At 45.2% G+C, this 25,967-nt stretch overlaps 1 protein-coding gene across 1 annotated transcript; it reads right to left on the bottom strand.

Annotated features, from left to right (window-relative positions):
* Positions 1-849: 849 nt before the first annotated feature.
* DUT (deoxyuridine triphosphatase) lies at positions 850-24,700 on the bottom strand. The gene is made up of 6 exons (XM_088472974.1): positions 24,014-24,700; positions 23,534-23,625; positions 19,937-19,981; positions 3,591-3,665; positions 1,390-1,460; positions 850-1,138 (listed from the first exon to the last, which is right to left on the bottom strand). The coding sequence occupies exons 1-6, from the start codon at positions 24,166-24,168 to the stop codon at positions 1,082-1,084; spliced, it is 495 nt and encodes a 164-aa protein (XP_088329100.1). The 5' UTR covers positions 24,169-24,700; the 3' UTR covers positions 850-1,081.
* Positions 24,701-25,967: the final 1,267 nt, after the last annotated feature.

Raw genomic sequence — 25,967 nt, 5'->3', positions numbered from 1 at the left:
TTCATTGACTACTAGAACAATTCTGGTTATCAGTGCAGTATACTAACAATGCTTAGACTGGAACAATCACTTCCCATCTCAGCACTTTTGTATCTAGCGCTCCAGAACACTGCCGTCACATTACTGTAAGTGAACAGATCTAGCTTTTCAAATGTAAAGGCTTTTAATTAAAAGCAGCAATGGTGTGTGCACCCCTCACCACTGTAACACTTCTGCCCCACCTGAAGCACAAATTAACTGTACATTACTTAACAGTGTAGTGTTGGGGACAAGGCAGCTAACAGGCTCAATGTACTCTTACAAGATGAAGCGCTGATTGTGCTTAACTCTAAACTAAGCTCTGCAGTACACTGAAGAGTTTGTCAGCAAATCATTCTGGTCTGTATCCTTCACGGACAAATGAATAGACTCACTGCTGCCGCAAAAGTAGGAACTCACCACAGTCCCAGGGAGGACAGAAACATGCAAACTGGGATGTGGTCATCATCCCAGCGGTCGGGTTGACAGCTGTCAGAATCCCAGCTCCTGAATCCAGACTGCTGACATCCTGACGGTAAGTATTAGGTTTAGGGGTTAGGCACTAGGGGTGGAGGGTTAGGGTACTTACCTAACCCTGTCAGGTTGCCGCTGTCTGTATTACGCTGTCTGTGTTATTGTAGTATTAAAACACTGTCAACCTTTTTGTGCCATAGAAAACACCAGAATTGTACAAAGCAGATGCTTCCCCACCCCCTTAAATTAGTTTAGTTAGTTAAGGTCCAGTGTCCTACTTACGGATTAGACAAGATTCCCTATTTGTGATGTGAAAACAAAGATTTGAGCTTGGCCACTTGTACATCACCACAGTACTTCAAAACATAAGAGAAATTTTATTATTCAAATACAAAAAAAAAAAAAAATCTACAAAAAAACAACAACAACAACATATGCTTGCTTCAAGAGTAGAACATAACCAAAAATGTCAACTTTGATATTTTCACCAGTGTTTTGTAACGATTCAACTGTAGCTTCAGTCAAAGTTGTGGGAAGTGAACAGAAACAATAAGAAATGGACTTAATTTCATTTTTCTATTTGTTTTAGTCAGTTTTGACCGGTTGAACCAAATCCACCAGCACCTCGCTCTGTCTCATCTAAAGTCTGGAAAATAGGAAAAAGGGATAGAAAATTTGTGATTTCTATACAATAGATGGATTTTTTTTTTTTTTTTTTTTTTTTTAAATGTGTATAATGTATAAAAGGGGGTGGGGGAATTATAATATGGAGAGATTGAAAACATTTACGACTGGATAACAAACTCAAGAGGAAACAAACAATAATAAAATGATATTCTGTTATAGACCCATACAATCCAACTAATCAAAACACATTATTTAGATGTGGTCACTTACTTTAACCTCCATAAGATCAGGATACATAATTTTTTCACATATCAGCTGAGCTACTCGGTCACCTTTCTTAACTGTAGATTCAAAGCATAATGAAGAATGGTTCAGTCACTTGACAAAGTGTGACAATGTGAGAATGTACAACTTGTGTTGCATGGAATTTAGCGTTCGTTTGAACTGTAGACAACCAATAACAATTTGTCAGCATGTAAAAAGACCAAGAAAAAAAAAAACCAGAACTGTTGCTGAATTAAACTGCCAAATCCTTGAGCAGCATTTATCTATGACAGCCAAGTATCGCCAAAAGTATTCTTATCTGTGAACACATTGGGGCGGATTGTGGGTTAGGATTAAAGAAAAAGAGCAAGTAATTGCACCTGGACAAACCGTGCTGCAAGGAAAGGGGAACATGTATTTGTAAATCCAGGGTAAAATATTGCCCGATTTGCATGTAGCCAACAAATGCTGGACAGATTTATTTATACACTGCAATGTAGATTTGATATATGACACCCCTGTCAAATTTAAATTGCTCTGCAAATTTTACTTTTCTTTACCTGCAGTGCAAAATGCTTTTGCTATTGGGCACAGTTACAAGATCTTTTTGCTTTGTTCCCAACTCTGAGACAAGTCCATTACCTACTGGGGTTATTGTGCAAGGTAATAATCAAAATTTGCCACAGGTTTGCACAGATATGTTTAGCACATCCCTCATCTAACCTGCCACATTTGAGAAATGTCATAATAGGTTTTATGTATACAGTAGCTGCTGTTTAAATGTGACAAACATGAACTTACAGATCCAGACATTCCAACATGACTCTTCCACCAGGTATAAAAACGTAGGGCTTGCCTTATTACAGATCGCTATTGCAGATCCGTAACCGCACGCAGGTCTGCTCCAAAAAAATGCTAATGAACACTATGGCAATGCCATCGCACTGCCAGTATAAAGACGCCCACTGCCTCCCATTACCGCCATCTCACATCCATAATACCTAGCAGTCCTACGTATACATTGGAAACCTCGAGCACCATCTACTCCTCACGCACAATTACAGCAGCCCTGACTTTACTTAGAAATTTGCCAACCTCGTTGCACGCAGCAAGTACTCAAAGTGCGTATGCCTTCGCAGTGCCTAATTTAGGCACGCCCATGTAACGGTGTTCAAATGGACAGGCACGCCTGCGTTTCTCCAACCACTCCCCCGTCACCACCCCCAAATGCTCACTGCCTGTCACTCACTCTGCGATGGCTTACCAATGCTCTGCGTAATCGCAGTAAGATTACAGTGTAGCCTTCACAGATGCGCACCGTGATGCATGCGCAATACACGACCATCGGTCAACTGCATACACTGTTGCAGTTGCGGTCCATAATGATTCAGGCCCTTAGTTTCCAAACTAAGTGTACAAATTTAACATAAGTAACCACAGTAAAAGTGGGAAGTTGAACTATGTTCAAGGCAGAAGTGTTCCTATATTGGAAGGTCTGCAAGTTATAAAGAACTTGATATTACAAACACACTGGATACATCAGAATGTTCATTTAAAGGGCTACTACAGCAGAACTCCCCAACTTCTGTGACCATATATTAAAAGGGAGCTCCCGGAGCTATTCACTTCAGCGCTCTGTTGGTCTGGCTAAAAGGATTTCTTCTTGCACCCTCCTGAGGATGAGAGGAGAAATCCGACTAAAGTTACGGCGGCGCAGCTGTTTGCCGACTTAGTGCGGCGCTACCAGCCTTACTGCCGGCACTTTTAGTTGGAGAATGTCAGTTCTCATGGCTAAAAACGCAGGTAAAGTCGCAAGAACTGGCATTCTCCAACTTAAGAGCTTCCCGACAAAGCAAACAGCGTGCTGAATTAGCGGCTATTTAGCATTTCACTGAATTTAATTCCCCACAATTACCTCTTAAGCAAGGACATCAGTACTCAATTTATTTTATTCACTTGGCTGAAATGCTGTCGTACGCATAATCGATCGCATCTACACTTAACGGACTTTAGTGCAGGACATTACCGCGCCCCAAGATCACAACTGATCTCACCTTCATACATACAAAAACACACCTCACATATTTGAGAATGTTATTAGTAAAGGGGCTTCTATAAGCCCAACTTATAATTGGGTTTAGTCCCTAAATATAGCAATTCACCAAATCTTTTTATGAAAAAGTTTGTTATCCTGCGAGACTACATACCTTCAAATGCCTCTTTTCCAAAATTAAATAACACAACCCCAACATTTCCTCTGTAGTCCTGATCAATAACACCAGCTAAATGGAAAGGAGACAAAATTGGTAAATAAAGTGCTTCCCTGAAGGAAACAGGACTATAATATACAAGCACTGAAGAAAATATATTTAAGCAAAAAAAATAAAAAATGAACACAGCAAAAATGTGGAGCAGTCTTTGCAATGAAGAAATGACATGTTACTTTGTGTAATATGGGTGGAAAGAACATAGCAATCAGTGGAAAAGTCACATTGGTGCTGGCAGGTTAATTTGATGGCCCTCAATACAAGCTGTTGCGTCAGGCTCTTGGCTCTGAAAGCGGTCTACGCCTTCCAGCTGTGGAGGAGAGCACAATGTTGCATTGTGTTTGTTTTTCTATAGAGTATTCAAAATCTTTGGTAATAAAAATACAATATTTCAAGACAAGCATCGCAGAGGGGGGGGGGGGGGGGGGGGAACCCCACAAAAGAAAATAAAGAAAAAAATAAAATAAAATATATATATATATATATATATATATATATATATATATATATATATATATATATATATATATATATATATATTTTTTTTTAAAGGAGACAGCTGGCAAAAGAATACAATATATCCTCTAAAAGTAGGTACACATTAGACGATCGTCGGATGGTGCCGATGAACGATATATGGTGTGGTGGGTACACACTGCATGATCTGGTGACTGGCCACCAGATATGTCGTTCACTGGCAACATTGAACTTTCCGGCGTCAGCAGCTGGGTTGCTCAGTCGTCCGTGCACGACCCAGAAGTTGGGCACCATGGGCGCGCATTGTGGGTACACACTTTACAGTGTGGGATTGGGCATACATATTGTCTAGTGTGCTTTTCTCCCCAGGCAGCAGAGGAAAGCATCATTCAATAAGACAGCTCCAACAGCTAATAATGACCATGTGTCATGTAAAAGTATGTACCCAAAAGCAGAGGAATAGCAATGTGTGCATCAAGAGCATGCTATAAATAGCGTATTACAAAAAGGACGCTGATTATATACCTGTAAAGGAGGACGTATCACATGGAAGCACAAGGGCATTCAATTATTTTCAAGATCAACCCCCACCCAGATTCCCCCATATAAATGTTTCTACTCCTGCAAGTGAGATTCTTATTTCAATTTATTTTTTAGGTTCCCTTATTTTAAGGCTAACCTGTATAATAAGCAAGCACTCACTATGGAAAAAAACAAAAAAGCTTACAACTAAAGCCATCCCCTATAGGCTATTTACCTTCTGATAAGCCCTACCCAATTTACTTCAGTTGACATATGCTATTTGTTAATTTGAGTGCATATACACAGTAAAGACTGCATTCAGAGTTCATTTGTCCCGTCAGAAGCAGGCATTTGAAATTATATGGCGATGGAGACATCCTCTAACAAAGACTCCTTCCCGAATACTAAGGGGTTTCATGCTTCTGTTCTGGAAGTTAATACCAAACGATGGTGTTGTCCCCATAAACTCTTTTAAATCCAGGCTGCACTATGAGGTAGCCGGGGGGGGGTTTGCGTGAGAACTCATGGGTGGACCGAACCCTACCACAGGAGGTAAGCAGCAGCACATCATACCCTCCCCCTCATAGTGCAGAGGCTGTTGGTGGCCAGTCACAAAGGAATGTTGGCCTGGGATTAGCCGAATGTGAAAGTGAAGAAAGAAAATATGTAAACTTATATGTGGACTATAGAGAAGATGTACTTGGGTAGGCTATCTTATGGAGGTTATATAATTTGATAAGCTTATCTGAAGATTGAGTTTTCAGGAACGCTTGAAGGTTTGGAGACTAGAGGAGTGTCTTACTGTGCGTGGGAGTGCATTCCACAGAGAGGGTGCAGCCTGAAAAGAGTTGATGGGTGTGGATGAGAGACGCTGATCTTGTGCAGAGCAGAGAGGTTGGATTGGGAGATATTTTAAGTTACGTGAGTATGTTGGTGTGGTTTGGCTAATAGTTAATGTTTAAGTGAAAGGGTTTTATATTAAATACTGTAGAATACAGGTAACCAATGGAGGGACAGAGCAGCAAACAAATGGGTAGCAAGGAAGATTAGCTTCACAGCTGCATTCAAAATGGATTGTAGTGGTGAGTGTTTTGGGGGAACACCAATAAGAGACCATGCCAATAATCAATGCAATAGATGAGTTTTTGCAGTGTCTCATGTAGAATATGGTAGTATTCTGATTATACGTTTTTTAGACGTATGTAACATTATTTGGAAACAAAGCACAGTTCAGAGTCAAGGATAACACCTAGGCAGCAAGCTTGTGGGGTAGGGTTGATTGTCGAGTTATCAAAAGTGATAGTGATACCAAGTCAATAAATACTACTGGCCGGTGAAAATATTAATTCTGTTTTGAAAAGATTAATTTTGAGGTGACGAGAAGACATCCCAGATATAATGGCAGAAAGACATTCAGTAACTCTGGCCAATACAGATTGTGACAAATCTGGGGAGGATAGGTAGATTTGAGTATCATTTACATACAGATAATAATGAAATCCCCCCCCCCCCCCCCCCCAAAAAAAAGCTTATAAAAGTTTGGCAAGAGATGTAGTATATATAAAGAAAATCATAAGAGAGCTTTGAGATACTCCAACTGATAGCAATGAGGAGGTGGAGTCAGAGAAACTAACACTGAAATAGCAATTAGACAGGTAGGATGAGAACTAGGATAGGGCTGTGTGGGTTTTTTGAAAACCACCAAAAAAAAAAAAAAAAACAACTGACTTGCCTTAGACAGTTGTGTTTGTTGAAACAGCAGGTAAATTAATTGATTTTGACAGGCAACTGACAGGAATATCATCCAGTTGGACTATGGAGGATTATGATGTCTCTTACTGGTCATACTCCGTTTATTACAGAAATGCACAAATGAAAATACAGTATGTATATATTAAAAAAAAAAAAACACAACCTAGACCTAGAGATTGTAGTGTTTGTATGAGAAGAGAGCGAACAACAGTGTCAAATGCAGAAGAGATCTAGAAATATAGGAAGTTGGTAATGGTCTTTAGACTTAGGGCCATATTCAATTAGCGGCGAAAATGCAAAATCCCTATTTTTGTCTAAAAATGTGGGAATTTCTTTCAGAACCCTTTGGACATTCCCCCCTAAAAATAAATTACCGCAAACAAGTTTTGTAAGTTGTGTACTTTGGCAGAAAAAAAAAAAAGAATAGTTGAAAATGGTCTTATCGTATTGGGTCTGCTTTTTAGGGGCGGTATGGATGAGTCAAGTGTTTTAAACATCGTACGCGGTCACAGCAGGCGGTTTAAAGTTTTTTAAAATTGCATTTTTTACAACACGAAAATATACTTGCATCTATTTTACCGTACCCCCAATTTACTTGGAATGGTAATTTCCTGGAAAAAAATAGCTTTCTATCATTTTCAAAACATTTGTTTGTTTTTTGCCCAAGATTTGCGCGGTAATTTTTTGCCCAAGTACGCAACTTACGAAAAAAATTGGGGGTAATTTATCATTAAGGGGAGGTTGTGTCCAAAGGGTTCTGAAAGAAATTCCCACATTTTTAGCCAAAAATAGGGATTTTGCAAATTTTTTTTCTCCTGGTGTGGGATGGAGAAAATGTATTTCTTTTTTTCTCCATTTTCGACTTTTTTTTGGCGTTTTCACCGCTAAAAATATGAGATATGGTAAGAACTTACCCTTGTTATCTCTATTTCTACGAAGTCCATAGGGTTCCACAGGATACCTTGGGGGTATAGGTGTGACGTCAGTCGCAGGGCACCAAAGAGTTAAGCTTTCAGCCTCCCAGGATGCACTAGGTCCCCCTCCTATACCCCGCTCCCGAGCCAAGGCACCTCAGTTAGTTACCAAGCCATAGGCCGGAGGAGGAGAAGGAAGAGAGAGAACAAAGATCTGGACACATACAAGAATCACATTCTCACCAGAGGGAGACGGAAAACCGGTGACCAGAGCAAAGCCCATCTGCAGCACAGGTGCGACAGGGCGGGAGTCCTGTGGAACCCTATGGACTTCGTAGAAATAGAGATAACAAGGGTAAGTTCTTACCATATCATATTTTCTACTTCAGGGTCCATAGGGTATCCACAGGATACCTTGGGGATGTCCCAAAGCAGTATCCTTTAAGGGTGGGGACGCTCCTGTGCAGAAAGGAGAATCCGCCGCCCGAAGGAAGCATCCGGAGAGGCGAAGGTGTCAAACATGTAATACCTCACGAAGGTATGGACAGAGGACCACGTAGCAGCCTTGCAGATCTGGACTGCAGAGGCACCACGTCGAGCTGCCCACGAAGGACCCACAGACCTAGTGGAATGAGCCTTCAGAGAAGGAGGAACCGGTAGGCCTTCATGAAGATAAGCTTCAGAAATAGCCATACGGATCCAGGCTGCCAAAGTTTGCTTTGAAGCAGGCCAACCCTTTTTACGGAAGCCATAGAGGACAAACAAAGCGTCCGACTTCCTAAACGAAGAAGTGCGGTCCACATAAGTCCTTAAGGCCCGCACAACATCCAAAGAGGCCTCACCCACGGAAAGACCCGGTGAGTTAAAGGCCGGAACAACGATTTCCTCGTTAACATGAAACTGGGAAACAACTTTGGGAAGAAGCTCGGGCCGAGTGCGGAGCACTGCCCTGTTCCCATGAAAAACCAAGAAAGGGGGTCTACAAGAAAGAGCCCCTAACTCAGAAACACGTCTGGCCGAAGCAATAGCCAGAAGGAAAACAGTCTTAGCTGTTAGCCATTTAAGATCCACTGATCCCAGTGGTTCAAACGGCGGTCCTTGGAGAGCCCTCAGAACCACAGCCAAATCCCAAGGCGCCACAGGTGGATCAAAGGGCGGCTAAATGCGGACAACACCTTGCATAAAGGTGCGCACATCCGGGATTGTAGCAATCCTACGGTGAAACCAGACAGACAGGGCCGAAACCTGTACCTTCAAAGAAGCAAGGCGAAGCCCATGATCTAGTCCCGCTTGCAGGAAGGCGAGAATCCGAGACAGACGAAACTCCCGCGGTGCATAACCTCTCGGTCGACACCACTGGAAGAACGTATGCCACACGCGATGGTATATCCTCGCGGAAGACGGTTTCCGAGCTCGCAACATGGTACGCACCACAGAGCTGGAAAACCCCCGGGACCTCACCATGGCCGTCTCAACAGCCACACCGTCAAAGACAGCTGAGTCAGGTCCGGGTGACGACAAGGACCCCGAGACAGGAGGTCCGGTTGTAGCGGCAACCGCAGAGGACTGTCCACGGACAGACCCTGAAGGTCTGAGAACCAGTGCCGTCTGGGCCACGCGGGAGCTATCAACAGGAGCGTCCCTCCTTCCTGTTTGAATTTCCGGATTACCCGTGGAAGAAGGGAGACCGGAGGGAACAGGTATACGAACCGGAACGTCCACCGGACGGACAGAGCATCCACCAGAGACGCCCCTTCATCTCTTGTGCGAGACCCGTACACCGGCAACTTGTTGTTGTGCCGGGACGCCATGAGGTCGATCTCTGGGAGAGCCCATCTGTCCACCAGTAGTTGAAAAACGTCCGGGTGCAGGGACCATTCCCCCGGATGAACGTCCTGGCGACTTAGAAAGTCCACCTCCCAATTGAGCACTCCCGGGATAAAGACCGCTGATATGGCCGGAAGATTGCGCTCCGCCCAAACCAGGATCCGAGACACCTCTACGAGAGCCGCCCGGCTTCGGGTTCCTCCTTGCCTGTTTATGTAGGCCACGGTGGTAGCGTTGTCCGACTGGATCTGTACCGGGTGACCCTGGAGAAACAGATGTGCCTGCTGGAGAGCATTGAAGACCGCACAGAGTTCCAAGATATTGATTGGAAGCTCCACTTCTGTCGGCGTCCACCTGCCCTGGAACAAATGTGGACCCGAAACTGCTCCCCAGCCCCGAAGATTGGCGTCCGTTGTCAACAGGACTAAATTTGGAACCCAGAACGGACGTCCCTCGCTGAGGTGGGTCGTCTGTAACCAAAAAGCAAGGGACAGGCGAACCTCCGGGGTGAACACAATCGTCTGTGACTTCAGAGACTGAGGCAGCCCGTTCCACTTTGACAGGATCAGGTGCTGCAGAGGTCTGGAGTGAAACTGGGCATATTCCACCATGTCGAACACCGACACCATGGAGCCCAGTAACCTCATCGCCGAGTGTAGAGACACCCAGCGGCTGTGCAGACAACTGCGCACCCTTGACTGCAAAGCAGAGATCTTTTCCTCCATCACGAAGATCTTTTGCTGTCCCGAGTCCAATAAGGATCCAAGATGCAGAATCCTCCGAGACGGGATTAGAGTGGACTTCTGCCAGTTGATTAGCCAGCCGTGCCGTTGCAGCAGGGCAATGGTCAGGTCCAAGTGGCGTAACAGGAGCTCTGGAGATCCCGCCACCAATAACAGGTCGTCCAAGTACGGCAACATGCGGACTCCCTGCAGCCGCAGAGAAGCCGCCATGACCGCCATCACCTTGGTGAAAACACGTGGTGCTGTCGCCAGGCCAAAAGGTAACGCCCGAAACTGTAAGTGGTCGCAGCGGATTGCAAACCTGAGGAACTGTTGATGGCGCAAAAGAATAGGGACATGCAGGTAAGCGTCCTGTATGTCCAATGACACCATGTAGTCCCCAGGTTCCAGTGCCAGAATGATGGACCGTAGGGTCTCCATCCGAAACTTCGGTACCCGCAAAGACTTGTTGAGTGCTTTGAGGTTGAGAATCGGACGATACGACCCATTGGGTTTCTGTACCAAAAAAAGATTTGAATAGAAACCCTGGCCCCTCTGGGATAATGGAACAGGCACTATAACTCCAGCCTGGAGCATAGTGTGCAATACCTTCCGCAGCTCCGTAGCCTTGTTCCGGTCTAATGGTAGACCCGTGGTGAAGAATCGAGCCGGGGGTCTGTGTCGGAAGGAGAGGGCGTACCCGTGGGAAACCACCTCCAGAACCCAAGTGTCTGTCGTAGTGCCGACCAACACTGTGCGAACTGCAGCAGGCGGCCTCCCACCCTGGGATCCCCCAAAGGGAGGCCCGGACCGTCAGGCCGCAGGCTTGTCATCTGGCTTGGGGGCCGGACGTCTGGTACTCCATGCCTGCTTCCGTGGCTTGACCGATTTCCTAGGGCCAGCCTGACGAGGAAACGAATGTGGTTTGGGCCTGCCCTGAGCCCTAGATGACCGAAAGGACGATGGTCCAGAACCAGAAGGAGCAGCGGCCGACAAGCCGATTTGGCTGCTGCCAGCGTGGCCACAATCTTATCCAGATCCGGACCGAAGAGAACTTCTCCGGTAAACGGCAACGCTTCCAGACCCTTCTTGGAATCTGCGTCCGCCTTCCAGGATCGCAGCCACAAGGTGCGACGAGCAGCTACCGCTGCTGAAGAAATTCTAGACACCAGAGTACTAATGTCTAGAGCCGCCTCGTTGATGTAGGTGGCCGAATCACGGAGATTGCCAATCAACTCCGCCTGTTCGGCCGGACAGTCGGAATCAAAAGAAGCCTCTAATGAATCCGCCCAGCGCTCCATCGCTCTGGCAACCCAGCAAATGGCCATAGCCGGCCGTGCTGCCCCCCCTGCAAGGGAATAAGCGGACTTCAGGCAGCATCAGCGTCCTTAGTATGGAGAGGTTCCTGATCGTAAGGATCCAGAATCTCCCCATCAGCAGACGTCCCTTCGTCATCCTCATAAGGAGCGGACAGAGACCCCACCGGCCGTTTATGAGGCCGCATCACAGACTCCCCTTGCAACACATCCGACAAGTGCTGTACAGAACTCGTCAGGGAGTTAACCCACGCTGGCTCCTGAGAAACCGGGAGCGGGGAAATAGGGAGACACTGGGGTACCACCAATTGTCGTGGGAAACCCTGCCTGGGTGACGACACCACAGACTGCTGGGACAAACCCATCGGAGTAAACGCGGGCTGCGGAGCTAACTGGCCCACTAAAGCTGTTAGCGCCTGAGCGAAACAAGCCCAGGGCGGCTCCTGTACCGGTGCTGTAACCGTAAGAGGCCGCGCCATGGACAAACACTGCCGGCAAAGGCCCTCCGCGCTACCCTCCCCCTCCGCTAACGGTACTTTACACGTGGTACACTGTAGCCGGAGGGGAAAATCACTTTCAGACATGATGGCGCCACGTATGTGACCCCTCTCACCAATTATATATTAAATAGGCGAGAGACCACCCTGCAGCAACGCACCGCAAGGGCTTAGCAGAAAGAACAGGGATGGCTGTGTGCAGCGGGGGAGGCGCCGGCTGTGAGACAGGGAAGGCGCGCTCCCCTAGCATGCATTTAACCCCTGGGACGCTGCAGCGCTACCGCTCTGCTGCGGTCCACTGTCCCAGAGGGTAGTGGAAGCGCAGGTTGGTCGCCTGGCTCCACGCTGCAGCCAGTCCCCAGGGAGCCCCCTGCCTGGGGACTTAGGACCATGTGATCAGCAGGGACCCACCGCGGGACCCCGCTGCTTACCTCTGTCCCCCTTGAATCCGGCCATGGTCCGGAACATCTGGGGTCACCGCTAGCTGTGACCCCAGATGCCCACCAGCATCCCCGGATCAGTACCGGCGTTCTGGTACCGGCGGGGTGTAGGGAAGACAACATGGACGTCAGGACTGACTGTCCATGCTGTTCATCCAGATGTGCAGCCACAGCTGCATGAAGAAAAAGCTTCAGGGGCTCTTCTAATCCACACTCCAACAGGTGCACCCGACTCCGGCCGGGCACCAAACTAAACTGAGGTGCCTTGGCTCGGGGGCGGGGTATAGGAGGGGGATCTAGTGCATCCTGGGAGGCTGAAAGCTTAACTCTTTGGTGCCCTGCGACTGACGTCACACCTATACCCCCAAGGTATCCTGTGGATACCCTATGGACCCTGAAGTAGAAAGAATACATTCACTACCTTACTCAGTGCCATCTCTGAAGTGCTGTGAACAAAATACTTACTGAAGTGGATCCAATAAATTGTGAGTGTAAAAGTGAGGGCAAAATTTACTAAGCGGCAGGTTTTAAACAAGACGGTTTGGTGGTGGTTTTGCTATCCGCAGATTTACCAATCACAAAACAGCCACCAAAGCACACTATAGAATATCAAAGCTCCATCGATGTTTAAGACTAAGAATAGAATCCCCGGATTTATCAATCAGGGTTTTTTGAAAACCACCTAATAAAAAAAAAAAAAAAAAAAAAAACTTTCTAGCCTTAGGACAGTTGAAACAGCAGGTAAATCAATTGATTTTGACAGGCAATTAATTGACAGGAATATCATCCAGTTGTTCTATGGAGGATTATGATGTTTCTCACTGGTCTTTAACAGAAATGCACAAATGAAAATAAAAAAAAAATAAATTAACAATCACGCTTACTGCACACACAAAAACAAAATACAATCATACTATATGGAAAACACAGCTCAAAGACAAATACAGAAGAAACATGGCAAAAAAAAAACAACCACAATTATCAAATCACTTTACATCTATATATTTCTACTTCTATAGAAACCACTGACAAATACACTGTGTAGACTAAAGTGATTTGACACCCCCGAGCAAGCGAAATTAATACCATTGCACGCAAGTTCAAAATGACCACTTACGGCAAGAACACTTCATAGGGAGGCCCAAGAACTTGCAGTTCTAACAAAACAAATGTTTTAATCAGGACGACAGTGCCACCTGTCATGTTTCCAGGGCAATGCTGGACTGGTATACAGGAGATTCAGTAACCCGGATGGACTGGCCAGCTCAGAGTCCAGATCTTAACCCCACTTAGAACCTCAGGGACGAATTGGAGCGACAGGTGCTTTCTAGGCTGACTCGACCTTCAGTGTCACAGTTGGTAGTTGGTCACTGTACTTAAGGTGGAATGGCAAAACATTCAGCCTGTTGTCCAGGAACTTGTGGACAGTTTGCCAAGAAGGGTGTCTGCAGTAATCACTGTACATGATGGACCTACAAAGTATTGAAGTCAATAAAATCTAATTGATCTATTTGTTATCAGTGTCCAATCACTTTTGTCTACATAGTGTAGAACACTCCACGGCAGGTTGTCATATAGAAACCACCAGGGATCGACGTAGGTTTCAATTTAGACATCAAAACAGACCTTTAGTAAATGCTGTCCATAAGAAATATAAATGACACCAAAACCACTGCTTGGTAAATTTAGCACAGAGATAAGGTGCCTATCCATTAGCAGATGTTATTCTGAAAGACAAAAGATATTGTATCTATTGAAAATTCCGGTGGCTGTGCTGAAAGATATCAGTCATGTACATGACAGATTTTGGCAAAAGACGAACGATGAACAATATCGCATGCCATCATTCAGGGAGTGGATTTTTTTTTCCTCTCCAGTGGTCTGTAGCGGCTGCTAATATCTTTCGTTGTTTACCGCATATAAACTGCCAGATATTTCTAATATCTGCAAGCGATATGCTATAATTAACCAACAATTTACCAGCTGCGGGAGTGCACATCTGTCATCGTTCAGGGCCTATCCAAAGCAGATAAATTGAACAACTGAACGATATATCGTTCGTTTTATCTGCTAACGGATAGGCCCCTTTAGGGTTAGAATTCCTTCTTTTTTTTTTTTTAGAATAGGAGTCAGCACTGCATGCTTGAACAGTGATTTAAAGTTACCAGTAGAGAGATATTACAGATTTTAGTTAAGGCTGGGATGAGCACAGGAGATAAATGTACTGATTTGTGAGGATACAGGATCAAGAGAATAGGTGGTAGAGTAGGAGGATGAGAAGTGTAGGATACTCCATCTTCCTCATCAAAATGAGCATGTCACTGGCTGAGGAAGAGCATACCATTTCATTTTGGAGTTTATTAATCTTGTCCTTGATATAGGAAGCAAGATCTTGTGCACTGACAGTAGCTGGTGGGCTGGGTGTGGGAGGGGTAAGAAATTATTAAAATGCATTAAAGTTGCTTGGAGTTAGAATCTTGAGCAGAGATGAGAGATTGCAAATAGGTTTCTTTGGCAGTGTCCAGAACCTTACGATAAGAGTGGTAGGTAATCTTATATGTGAGGAAGTCACTTGGAGTACGAGATTTACGTCACCGACGTTCTACTTTACAAGTTTTTGAGGGGGTTTTGTTAATTTAGGATGACATTACGGTAATCTATAACTAAATAAAAAAAAAGTTAAAAATACATTCATGACATGAATATATAGTTTATACATGGGTAGTTTTTTTTTTTTTTTTTTTTTTTTTTTTTTTTTAAGACAGTGTATACATTTTTCAATCTTAAAATGGCCATACACTACCAGCTGTACGATTTTCTAATTAACTAAAACTAAGGAATCCCTGCGGTAATAGCCTTAATGCCCCCCATACATCAGCATTAGATTGTGGCAATTCTGCAATTTGCAATCGATTGTGTATAAAAATCTAATGTATGGGCTTCGCAGATTGCAACCAAAAAGTGATTGGAATTGTTAAATCAGATGGTCCAACATGTTGGATTTCACGGATCGATTGGGGCTGTAGATTGCTAGTGTATGGAGATGATCAGCAGATTTGCAGACCGTTACTAGTAACAGGATGGGCCTTTCAAGATTGGCAGATTTGTGTTTGCTGCAATCGATCTGCAAATCACTGAAAAAGATCTGTAATGTATGGGCACAGATTGCTAGATTGGGAAATCCTAAAATTGGGGAATAAATCTTCAAATTGTTGAACAGTGGTTTTCAGATTGCTGATGTATGGGGGCCTTTAGTTATGGAGGATATTAGTTACTGAGGATATTATAGGTATAATGAGTCCGTCATTTGGTGTCTTAGAGTTCTGCTAAATATGGTAGAACAACCACATTGGGCAACAAAACATTTCCATTGTGACAGCAGTTTAAAAACGGCAGTTAATCTCCTCTACCAAGAAGTGTAGGGCACCACAGTTCACACATTGCACGTCATGGGACCCAAGGAGTACTATTGTGGTGAATAGGTCATGTCCAATGCAAGCAGTGTATCAGTTCATCTTGTTCTTATAAGTTGTTCTTTGACTTGTGCGCTCTGGGCGACCAGTAAGGGTTCCTCCACGTGCCTCTAGGCATGTTTCGTGTAAACAATGCGAGGTGAAGTGGATAATGAAATAACAGCAGTCAGTGATTGAGGTCCCCGCAAGGCGTGCCCAGATTTGTGGCTGCAAATAACTCAGTTTCCTGACATCCCAGCAGGTGCACAAGGAGAGTTCACCAAATGTCATTTTACAGAGCACAATGATGATGCATTGTAAATACTCTGAAACGAATAACACAAATTTTTCTGCAAATCTACGGACCAAGACCTTTAGGGGTCTATTTACTAAGCAGTGTTAGGAGACAGAGTGAAAAGTGATAAGGTTCCAGCCAATCAGCTCCTAACTGCCATCTCACAGGCTGTGTTTGAAAAATGACAGTTGGGAGCTGATTGGCTGGCACCTTATCACTCTTCACTTGGTATATGATGTGCCCTGCTCAGGCAACGGCATCATAGAAACTTGTCTTCTCATAAAAGTTGCCCTTCTGCTATTAATATATAGATATGCCTGTCTCCAGAAATTGTCACATATCTTTTCTCTCCATATATTCATCAAATTATCATGTGATGCCTAGCACAATTTAAATAAAGGGCTGGACAGCAGGTGGTAGATTTACCACCTGCCAATGATACATGGCATTGAGTGAGGACTTTAAAAATGGGAAGAAGCTTGATTTAGCATTATTTAAGCTGCATACAAAAACAATTTTTTGAACGATTATCGTTAAATGATATTGTTTAACGATAATAGTTTGTTAAAATCATTCACTTTCTGAGTCAAAAGATTATCATTCATGCGCGTTCACGTTTGTAGTTCAGTCATACTTGTCAACTGAACGATTTTCATTAAGGGAATATGCAAAAATCGTTTATAGTTCAAAAAAATCGTTCATTACACTTTAAAAAATTTGACAGATGATCTGACAGAAAATCGTTGGTAACAAAATCGGTGTGTGTATGCAGCTTTACTATTCGGTCAAAAAACCATTTGTCAGCTTTAAAAGTACAATGTTTTTTTTGTTTTTTTTTTAAATAAAGTGGCAACCACTTCCACGTTTCTTAAACTGGAAGCACCAGGCACACATTTTCTCCCCTCTACGGTTCCCCCAGCACAGGCTGTCAAAGCCAAGCACTGTCAACCCTAAAATCTGGAGGGGATTTTTGGGCAGCTAACTCTAGACCAAGCACTGGTGCGGATTAAGAATTGTGGAGGACAACGCACTTTTTTTTTTTTTTTCCTCACTAGAAGGTGGCGAACAGTGTCCACCTACTTCTGTAACATTAGAATAGTTTAGCTGGAGAGAAAATTGGGGAAAATTGTTTTTTTTTTTCTCACCATACACTTGAACTATATCTGTTTGTAGGAGGTCTATCAAATCAGAACAGTTGGGAGCAACCATTTTGTTTATTGGCGTTTAGCATTTTTCACATTTCGACAATCATTTGTTAGCATACAGCCACGGCCCAAAATTTTGGGAATGACACAAGTATTGGTTTTCACAAAGTTTGCTGCTTCAGTGTTTAGACCTTTTTGTCAGATGTTACTATGGTATAGTGAAGTAAAATTACAAGCACTTCATAAGTGTCAAAGGCTTTTATTGACAATTACATTAAGTTTATGCAAAGAGTCAATATTTGCAGTGTTGACCCTTCTTTTTCAAGACCTCTGCAATTCACCCTGGCATGCTGTCAATCAACATTGATTGCCTGACTGATGGCCGCCCATTCTTGCCTAATCAATGCTTGGAGATTGTCAGAATTTGTGGGTTTGTGTTTGTCCACCCACCTCTTGAGGATTCACCACAAGTTCTCAATGGGATCAAGGTCTGGGGAGTTTCCAGGCCATGGACCAAAAATGTCGATGTTTTGTTCCCCGAGCCACTTCGTTATCAATTTTGCCTTATGGCAAGGTGCTCCATCATGCTGGAAAAGGCATTGCTCATCACCAAACTGTTCTTGGATAGTTGGGAGAAGTTGCTCTTGGAGGATGTATTGGTACCATTCTTTATTCATGGCTGTGTTTTTAGGCAAAATTGTGAGTGATCCCACTCCCTTGGCTGAGAAGCAACCCCACACATGAATGGTCTCAGGATGCTTTACTGTTACTAGGACACAAGACTGATGGTAGCGCTCACCTTTCCTTCTCCGGACAAGTGTTTTTCCAGATGCCCCAAACAATCTGAAAGGGGATTCATCAGAGAAAATAACTTTACCCCAATCCTCAGCAGTCCAATCCCTGTACCTTTTGCAGAATATCAGTCTGTCCCTGATGTTTTTCCTGGAGAGAAGTAGCTTCTTTGCTGCCCTTCTTGACACCAATCCATCCTCCAAAAGTCTTTGCCTCACTGTGTGTGAAGATGCACTCACACCCGCCTGCTGCCATTCCTGAGCAAGCTCTGCACTAGTGGTGCCCCGATCCCGCAGATGAATCAACTTTAGGAGACAGTCCTAGCGATTGCTGGACGTTCTTGGGCGCCTTGAAACCTTCTTCACAACTATTGAACCTCTCTCCTTGAAGTTCTTGATGATCCGATGAATGGTTGATTTAGGTGCAATCTTACTAGCAATATCCTTGCCTGTGAAGCCCTTTTTGTGCAAAGCAATGATGACAATGATTTCAAACTCCACCCTCCTTTTAAAGCTTCCAGTCTGTTACTCTAATGTTGCATACACACGTAGCGATTTAAATGATCGATTCGAACGATAACGTTACCATTATTGCTCAAATCGGTCATTTAAATGGTCCCTACCAACTCACCATCGACCAGCGATGCGGTCATTTATATGGACGATAGCGATGTTGTCCATCGGCTGTGCATGCCGGTCAACTTGCTCGATATCGAGCAGGTTACTATAGGGACCAGCGATCTTTGATCGCGGGTCGCTATAGTTGCCGGTGAGTAGGTGGTGTGCTGGCTGATCGATATCAATCATCCAGCACACCAGGGAGGGTGCATGACTATCATCCAGCGATATTGTATCGCTGACTGATCGCTACGTGTGTACGCACCATAACTCAATCATGGACAGAGTGATCTCCAGCCTTATCCTCATCAACACTTACCTGTGTTAACGAGAGCATCACTAACAGGTCAGCTGGTCATTTTGTGGCAGGGCTGAAATGCAGTGGAAATGTTTTTGGGATTAAGGGGCCGATTCAGTCCCGGAAGCTAAGCCTCATTCGCTCACTATTGGAGATTGTCGCCAGTCTGGGCATGCGGCAAAATAGACGTGCGCGAACCAGTCTGTACGATAGGGGAAGCGCTCGCTCGAAGCCCGCAGATGGGCCGCTCCTTTGAGTGACAGATAGTGCCGTTTGTGGATGGTAACAGGGGAAGGTACGGGAGAACTGGGGAAGTGGATGTGCGAACGCAGGCGTATCTGAGCTTCAAAATGGCGTTCTTTGGGCGTGCATAATTAGCATGTCAACATCATTGTACACGTCACCTGGCTGTATTTCAGCCTGCAGTGATCGCAGTGCTTGCGGCGGGGTAGGGTCTACCTTAAGGGCTGCGAGCAGCTCCGATGGCTCTCGAGGTTACTGAATAATCATACATTTTCTAAGAGATGGTGTGCCAAGTAAGAAAAGTGAGCGTCCGCACACAGGCGAGCGTTCACTCTGCCGTTGCTCTCTAAGACAGAGGGCATTCTTTAGTCTGGCTGTGCGATCGCGGCCATTGCATATCCGCCCCCTGACGGCTGCGAGAGAGCGCAGCTTAGTGTTCGGGTCTGAATCGGCCCCTAAGTTCATTGTCAAGGCAAAGAGGGACTTTGCAATTAATTGCAATTCATCTGATCACTCTTCATGACATTCTGGAGTATATGCAAATTGCCATCATAGAAACTGAAGCAGCAGACTTTGTGAAAACCAATACTTGTGTCATTCTCAAAACTTTTGCCCATGGCTGTACACTGAATAATAACCATTCCAACTAGCCGTTTAGTTGGCTAGCTATAATTATTATTCATTGTATGGCCAGCTAAAGTCTTTGAAAGAGAACATGCCAACTGAAAGCAGCTGGTAATATGCTGTATTCAGAAAAGTTACTGTTCAATGGGATTGCGCTAAAAAAAGATTGGTATTTGTGAGAAGGAACTGTTCAAATATGCCCATCCGTTTTACAGTAGATGTGCTTTTGCAAGCTTTGTCTTTTTTTAATGCGATATGTACAGTGTAAACAAAATAAAAAAAATCCAGAATTTGCTTTTCCCAGTGCAGTCTACATTAATACATTTTGCATAAAAATGTAGACAGACACATACCTCCAACATCAATGAAGTGCTTGGCAGCTAAACCAGATCGTGGAGCTAAAGAGAAAAAAAAAAAAAAACCCAGTCAAGAAACCATCCACCAACTATGAACCTTTAAAATAAATAAAAATGAAATCTGCACAGGTTATTTAAATGATTCCTTTTAATTATTTTTTGGGGGGTTACATACAAAAACAGGACAAGAAACTGAACCCCCAGATACTGATATTTGGAAAAGTCTCAACAGAATACACAGCAACCATTGCAAAGGTATAAAACAGGAAGGGGAATACTAGAAAGTATTCTACATTCCCCTGTCCATTTTCCACCACATACTTTAAGAAAGACAGCTGTATGCACTATATCAGTCTCTCCATTGATGTTAATCTCTATTTTAGCCGTTTTGTATCAATTCTTCCACATGGATTTACATAATGTTTATGCACACACAAGCCAAAAGGCTTCAAACCACTGACCAGCCAGATCTGGGTGGTATATTTACTAAAGTGCAGGTTTTTAGAATTGGAGATGTTGCCCATAACAACCAAACAGATTCTAACTATTATCTTCTGGAAGGAGCTAGATAAATGTTAAGTAGAATTTGATTGATTGCTATTGACAACATCTACACTTCTGAAAACCCACCCCTTATTAAATATACCCCCTGAAGTTTAGAGTTAAAATATTTCTCACCTGAAACCTATTATATTCCCCAGTGTGAATTGTCCCTGGACAGCAAGTCAAACACATTGTGGATAGGACAGGACTTCATGACTACAGTACTGGGTAGACAAGTAGAAGCAGCAGGCCCCGCACCACCTATATTGTTTGCCAAACGTATCCCCCTTTGGCCGCCTGCCCCTCTTCAGTTAGCAACCACAGGAAGTTACCCCCAGCCCCCCACAGCACCAAAGAACCACCCATTAACCCGCAGCAACACCACGTGCCAAACCTCCAAATCAACCCACACCTGCTACCCGCTTATTAAAGTTACTTGAATAATCCTCCAGGTCAAGGAGAGCAGCCAGCGTCATCCAGCCGTGCGCCCAGCCTCCTGTACCTGTAGCGTTGGGTGTCGCATCAAGGAAAGGCGCTAAAGGGCTGGCTCCACCTCCACTTTATATAGTCCAACCCCATCATAACCTATTACATCCCCCCAACCTAGTGAGCGTTCACTACTCCTCCACCTAATCTAAGACCCCTCCTCCCTCAACTAGCCCCTTTACTCATAAATAAAAGTCTCCTCATCATCTGACAACTCACACACCACTTGTTTTCCATCCCTTGGAATGCCAACCGCTGCCTTATAAATTCAGCTAACCTGCCATGTCACATATATGATATTAGCCAAATAATGCCCGGGGGTTGGAGCACTGTTTCATACTGCGGCGGCGACCCAGGATATTCCTGAGGCGGCGCCATTCACACCAGAGCCAGGTCTGCAGTGACCCAGCTCTTGCGGCGTTGCAGTGGATGCTTGGAAATTATATAATCTTCAAGCACCACTGAAGCCTGCCAATCGGGCGGCACGATCCAGGTCATCGTGACCTGGATCGCACAGGAACAACCCATGGCCAACACTGCAGAGTACCAGAGTTGGATCCATTCACACTGACAAAAATCACAGGTTGATGCGCGTTCACATGATTTTTATATCTGTGTAAATGGGGTATAAGACCCAATATCATATATTCAAGATTGGAGCTTTTAACTACACCTTATCACCCCATTTTCCAACAGCTCAAATAACTCAAAAAAAATCCCAGAACATCCATAACAGGATGTGAATGTCTCCTATTGCTGGCTGGACAATATGCCTGATGTACTTAGTGGCACATCAGTGAGTATTGACCTACAGAAGGGGTATATAAAACGGATTTTCAAGCATGCAAGGGAGAGGGGTTCTGCCCCATGGTACTGTTCTCCTGAATAAAACTAAGCAGAAATAACATTCTACACTGCCTGAGAATTCTACATTTTACAATAAATAACAAAAGATCCATTTTCCAAAACGATAGATTTATTCTGAAGAATAAAATTATTAGTAAACTGAAATAACTTAAAGTAAAAGCAGGGCCAAGATTGCACATTAGATAACATGTCACCAGGTTCTAAATTGTCTATATTATCTAGTGCCTTGTGCTACATGTATTTTGAATTTAAAAAATAATTTTAGAAATTATTTTGTGCCTAAACTCAACTGGGAGAGCAAGGAACATAGCATGTTATAACCTATGCACACTGGTGCAAGGAAAGTTGTGTGGTAAAAGGAGCAAGCACAGGATGCCACTAATGTTGTAGTAGATGTAAACATGGATGGACTGATAGGGAATCGGTATGAAATTCCCGGCAGCGCCTGGCCAACAGATGAGCATAGCCCGGCAGCGCTGGAAATCCCGATCGTCGCTAAAGTATATACTAACCTAACCCTCCCTAGGGGTGCCTAACCCTAACCACCCCCCCAAGTGACCCCCCTTCCCCGCTGCCTAAACCTAAGTCCCCTGGGGGAGGAAGGGAGGCGGTGCCTAACCCTAAGTCCCCCCCGGTGGTGCCTAACCCTCCCAGGGGGGTGCCCAAGTCCCCTCCCCGGGTGCCCTAAACCTAAGCCTCCCCCCCGCGGCTGTCCACTCGCGGTGCCCGGCATCCCTTCGATCAGGATGCCGGGCGCCTGTCTCCTGGCGTCGGGTAAATGTCAGGCGTCTACATCTAGACGCCCGGCATTTCACCCTCGCCGGGATATGACAGTCGGGAAGCCAGCATTAAGGCAGTCGGTTTCCCGATTGAATACCATTGATAGATAGTGCAAGAATAAAAGCATTACATTACTCCATTATTTCTCTTTCACTCCCAGGATTTACAATGAAGCCTTGTATCAGGAAGTAATGCAAAGCAGGCCCCCATACTGGTGCCAGCGGCCAGTGTGTCCCCATGCAGCATCCAACCTCCTTATACCTACTTCCGGCAGCACCATCTTTCCAATGATGTAGTCGGAAAGATAGCGCATGCGCAATAGATATCAAAGACAAATTGTATGTTTCTATAGAGCAGACTAGATGGGCCAAGAGGTTCTTATCTAGCGGCCCTGCTAGGCTGTTTCAGCTAAAACATGCCGGGTTCTGTCCCCACCCACAGGCCGTAGTGTCCTGCAGGTGGGAAAGATTGCAGTGCAGCGTTCACCACCGTTGAATAGATGTTGTGCGCATACTAGGTATCTCTGACAGCCAACAGCACATCAGCTTAGTTTTCAGCGCTGTGTTTCACCTCCCGGTTGGCTCCACTGGGCATGCGCAAGATCTCACAAGCTGTGGTGGGGCAACGATAGCTGACCGTTCATACACCGGGTGGTACATCGGCACGCTCTTTTAGATAGTGGCGCCAATAATGAAGGGAGCACCCGGCATTTAACACCCAACCCTACATTGAAGCAGAAGCGGTATTAGCGCACGTAACATGCACTAATACCACTAAACCCCCATATTGCCCCTTCATACATCTCCCCCTTTAGTCCCTAAGGGCAGAGTGAATAAAGTATTGCTTAGTAAACACAAAAAAAGGGCTAAGTGAATGGACTAAATATATTTAACAGGAATTAAGCAGCCATTAACTTACCAACTCTACCATAGCACCCAGTGGGAACACAAATCTGGATGTCGGTTTTCACTATGGCTTTATCTTGTGGAACAATTACATAGTCATACGCACTACATAACACAGAAAAACAGGAGCAAAAGATGAATTAAAACAAAAAGGAGATGGGGGACACAGCCATAGTTCTCACATTATATATAGATGGTATGTATAGCTTTCACTCCAACACTGTCAAACTATTATTGCAAATAAAGAACGCCCTCACATAACCTGATTAAGTTTACAAAATGAATGAATCGAGCAGCACTGGCAATATATCAATATATAGTGTATACCAGATCACAAGGTCGCTGCCAGCCACCTACCTGTACAGCTCATAACCAGCTGCCAGGCACCTACCTGTACAGCTCATAACCAGCTGCCAGCCACCTACCTGTACAGCTCATAACCAGCTGCCAGCCACCTACCTGTACAGCTCATAACCAGCTGCCAGCCACCTACCTGTACAAATCGTAGCCGGCTGCCATGGAGGAGCCCCGTGTTGGGGAGCAGGCATGCTCGGATAACTTGGCGAAGCGGAGCACGGCAGAGGACGAATTGCTGATCTCTGGTTTGCAGCGTTTGGACGGAGAGGACGGGATGGGAGCGAGCGGCATGGCGGTGCAGGAGGGGAGACAACAACAACGAGTGAGTGAGTGATCGGATGGTGAGATCTGATTCTCCCGCCAACACAGCCCGCCAGAAGCTGACAGATCTCTCCGCCTATAGCGGAACAGGAACAGCAGCAGCAGCAGCCTCCTCCTATACACACGTCAGTGACTGAGAGCCCCTCCCACCCTCCATGTCATGTGTAATGTATGCCTGCAATATGGCCGGGCTGCTGGCTCCCGAGTCCCAGGCATGAGGACAGGTCTATTGCGGGAATATAGCACGCCTTGCCAGCAGCCTCTGAAATAACGGGACGTCCGTGAGGCTGACTGGGCACGCTGGGATTTGTAGTTTTTCATGTTGCCCACATATTACTCTGCATATGTTACTTAAATCTGAGTAGTTTATGCCAAACACATGTAACAGTCCTGTAAGATCTCTCAGCTATATTCTGTATGACAGGGGTATTCAGCATGCAACCCTCCAGCTGCTGTGGAACTACAACTCCCAGCATATCCTGCCACGTTTTGCTATTAGGGCATGCTTGGGATGTGTAGTTCCACGGCAATTGTAGGGCCGCACGTTGAATACCGCTACTCAGTTGTACGAAATAATATAAGGTTAGCATAAAAGTACTGACGGGAACTGCTACTGTAACCTCCCAGCTGCTGCCTACACATCATGCGCCGCCAGCAATACAGTTACCTGCTGAGGAACTAAAGAGCCGGCAACCAGATTGCAGAGGGCGGAGGAATACAGCATGGTGACCGCAGCGCAGCCTGCAGCTTCTGATCACTGGCAGGAGCAGCAGAGCGCACCGACGAGCACTACTACAGGCCGGCATTGTGTCACCGGGATGCACCCATGTGATGCACGCATACACCGCCCAGTCGGGAGGCCTAATCGTCACTGACTGAGACTCTGGGAGAGGAAATGGGACGCATAGGTTACTGATCCTGTGCTGGTACATTAAAATATAATGATCTCTTGGGCAGGATGTACTAACCTTGCGGAGTACATAACGCCATGCATCGCGTCACTACTGACTGCATAAGTACTAACATGCGGTCAGTAACACAAAGGACAGCTCTTCCGATAAGAGCTGTCCTTTGCAATGTGCACTGTACTGTGGACTTCCGGGTTTATGACCCGGGAGTCCATCTGAGCAGGCGCAGAGTGACACGGCGGCTTCGGGGCATGCTGGGAAGAACCCTCATAGCGCGATGCTGGCGTTACCCTCTGCATCGGAGACCCAGCGGCCAGGTGATGATACATACGAAAAATGCGGTAAAGCCCCGAAAACTTGTGTTTTTAATGCATTTTCCGTTTAGTACATCCCGTCCCTTGTGATTTACTGATTCACAATGGCTGCGTCGTGTTTTTCTCACTTCAGCAGTGTGCAGCCACCAGCTTTGTAGCTGCAACCAGGGGTGTACCTAGGGGTCCGAGCGCCCCTGGCAAGTAAGGGACTGGCGCTCCCCCCCCCCCCTTTGTCAGGTAGTAAACAGATAAAGATATACTGTACCTAGCTCTACACATCCATATACATAGCACACCTACTGTACATGGCACACCACACACATACAGTGTACACACATACCTACCACTGCACATACATAGCACACACATACTGTACATGGCATACCACACACACAGATTGTGCACACATACCTGGCACTGCACATACATATAGATAGCACACCACACACACACATACCTAGCACTGCACCTACATATACAGTGGTGGACAAAATTGAATGTTTTTCAACTACGAATGCTTATAAAAACTGTTACACTTCACGCAGTG

Source organism: Taudactylus pleione, unplaced genomic scaffold (genome assembly GCF_031769625.1).
Source record: "Taudactylus pleione unplaced genomic scaffold, aTauple2 ptg000129l, whole genome shotgun sequence".
Lineage (NCBI taxonomy): Eukaryota > Metazoa > Chordata > Amphibia > Anura > Myobatrachidae > Taudactylus > Taudactylus pleione.
The sequence above is the reverse complement of the archived record's forward strand: the minus strand, read 5'-3'. Positions and strand labels throughout refer to the sequence as shown.

Bases quoted from the DNA above. Each gene is read 5' to 3' on its own strand.
- DUT (XM_088472974.1), bottom strand. From the start codon at position 24,168: ATGCCGCTCGCTCCCATCCCGTCCTCTCCGTCCAAACGCTGCAAACCA. The intron at 23,626-24,013 runs GTAGGTGGCTGG...TGTGTTATGTAG, and splicing joins GCCGGCTACGATTTGTACAG to TGCGTATGACTATGTAATTG. The intron at 19,982-23,533 runs GTAAGTTAATGG...TTTTCTCTTTAG, and splicing joins TGGGTGCTATGGTAGAGTTG to CTCCACGATCTGGTTTAGCT.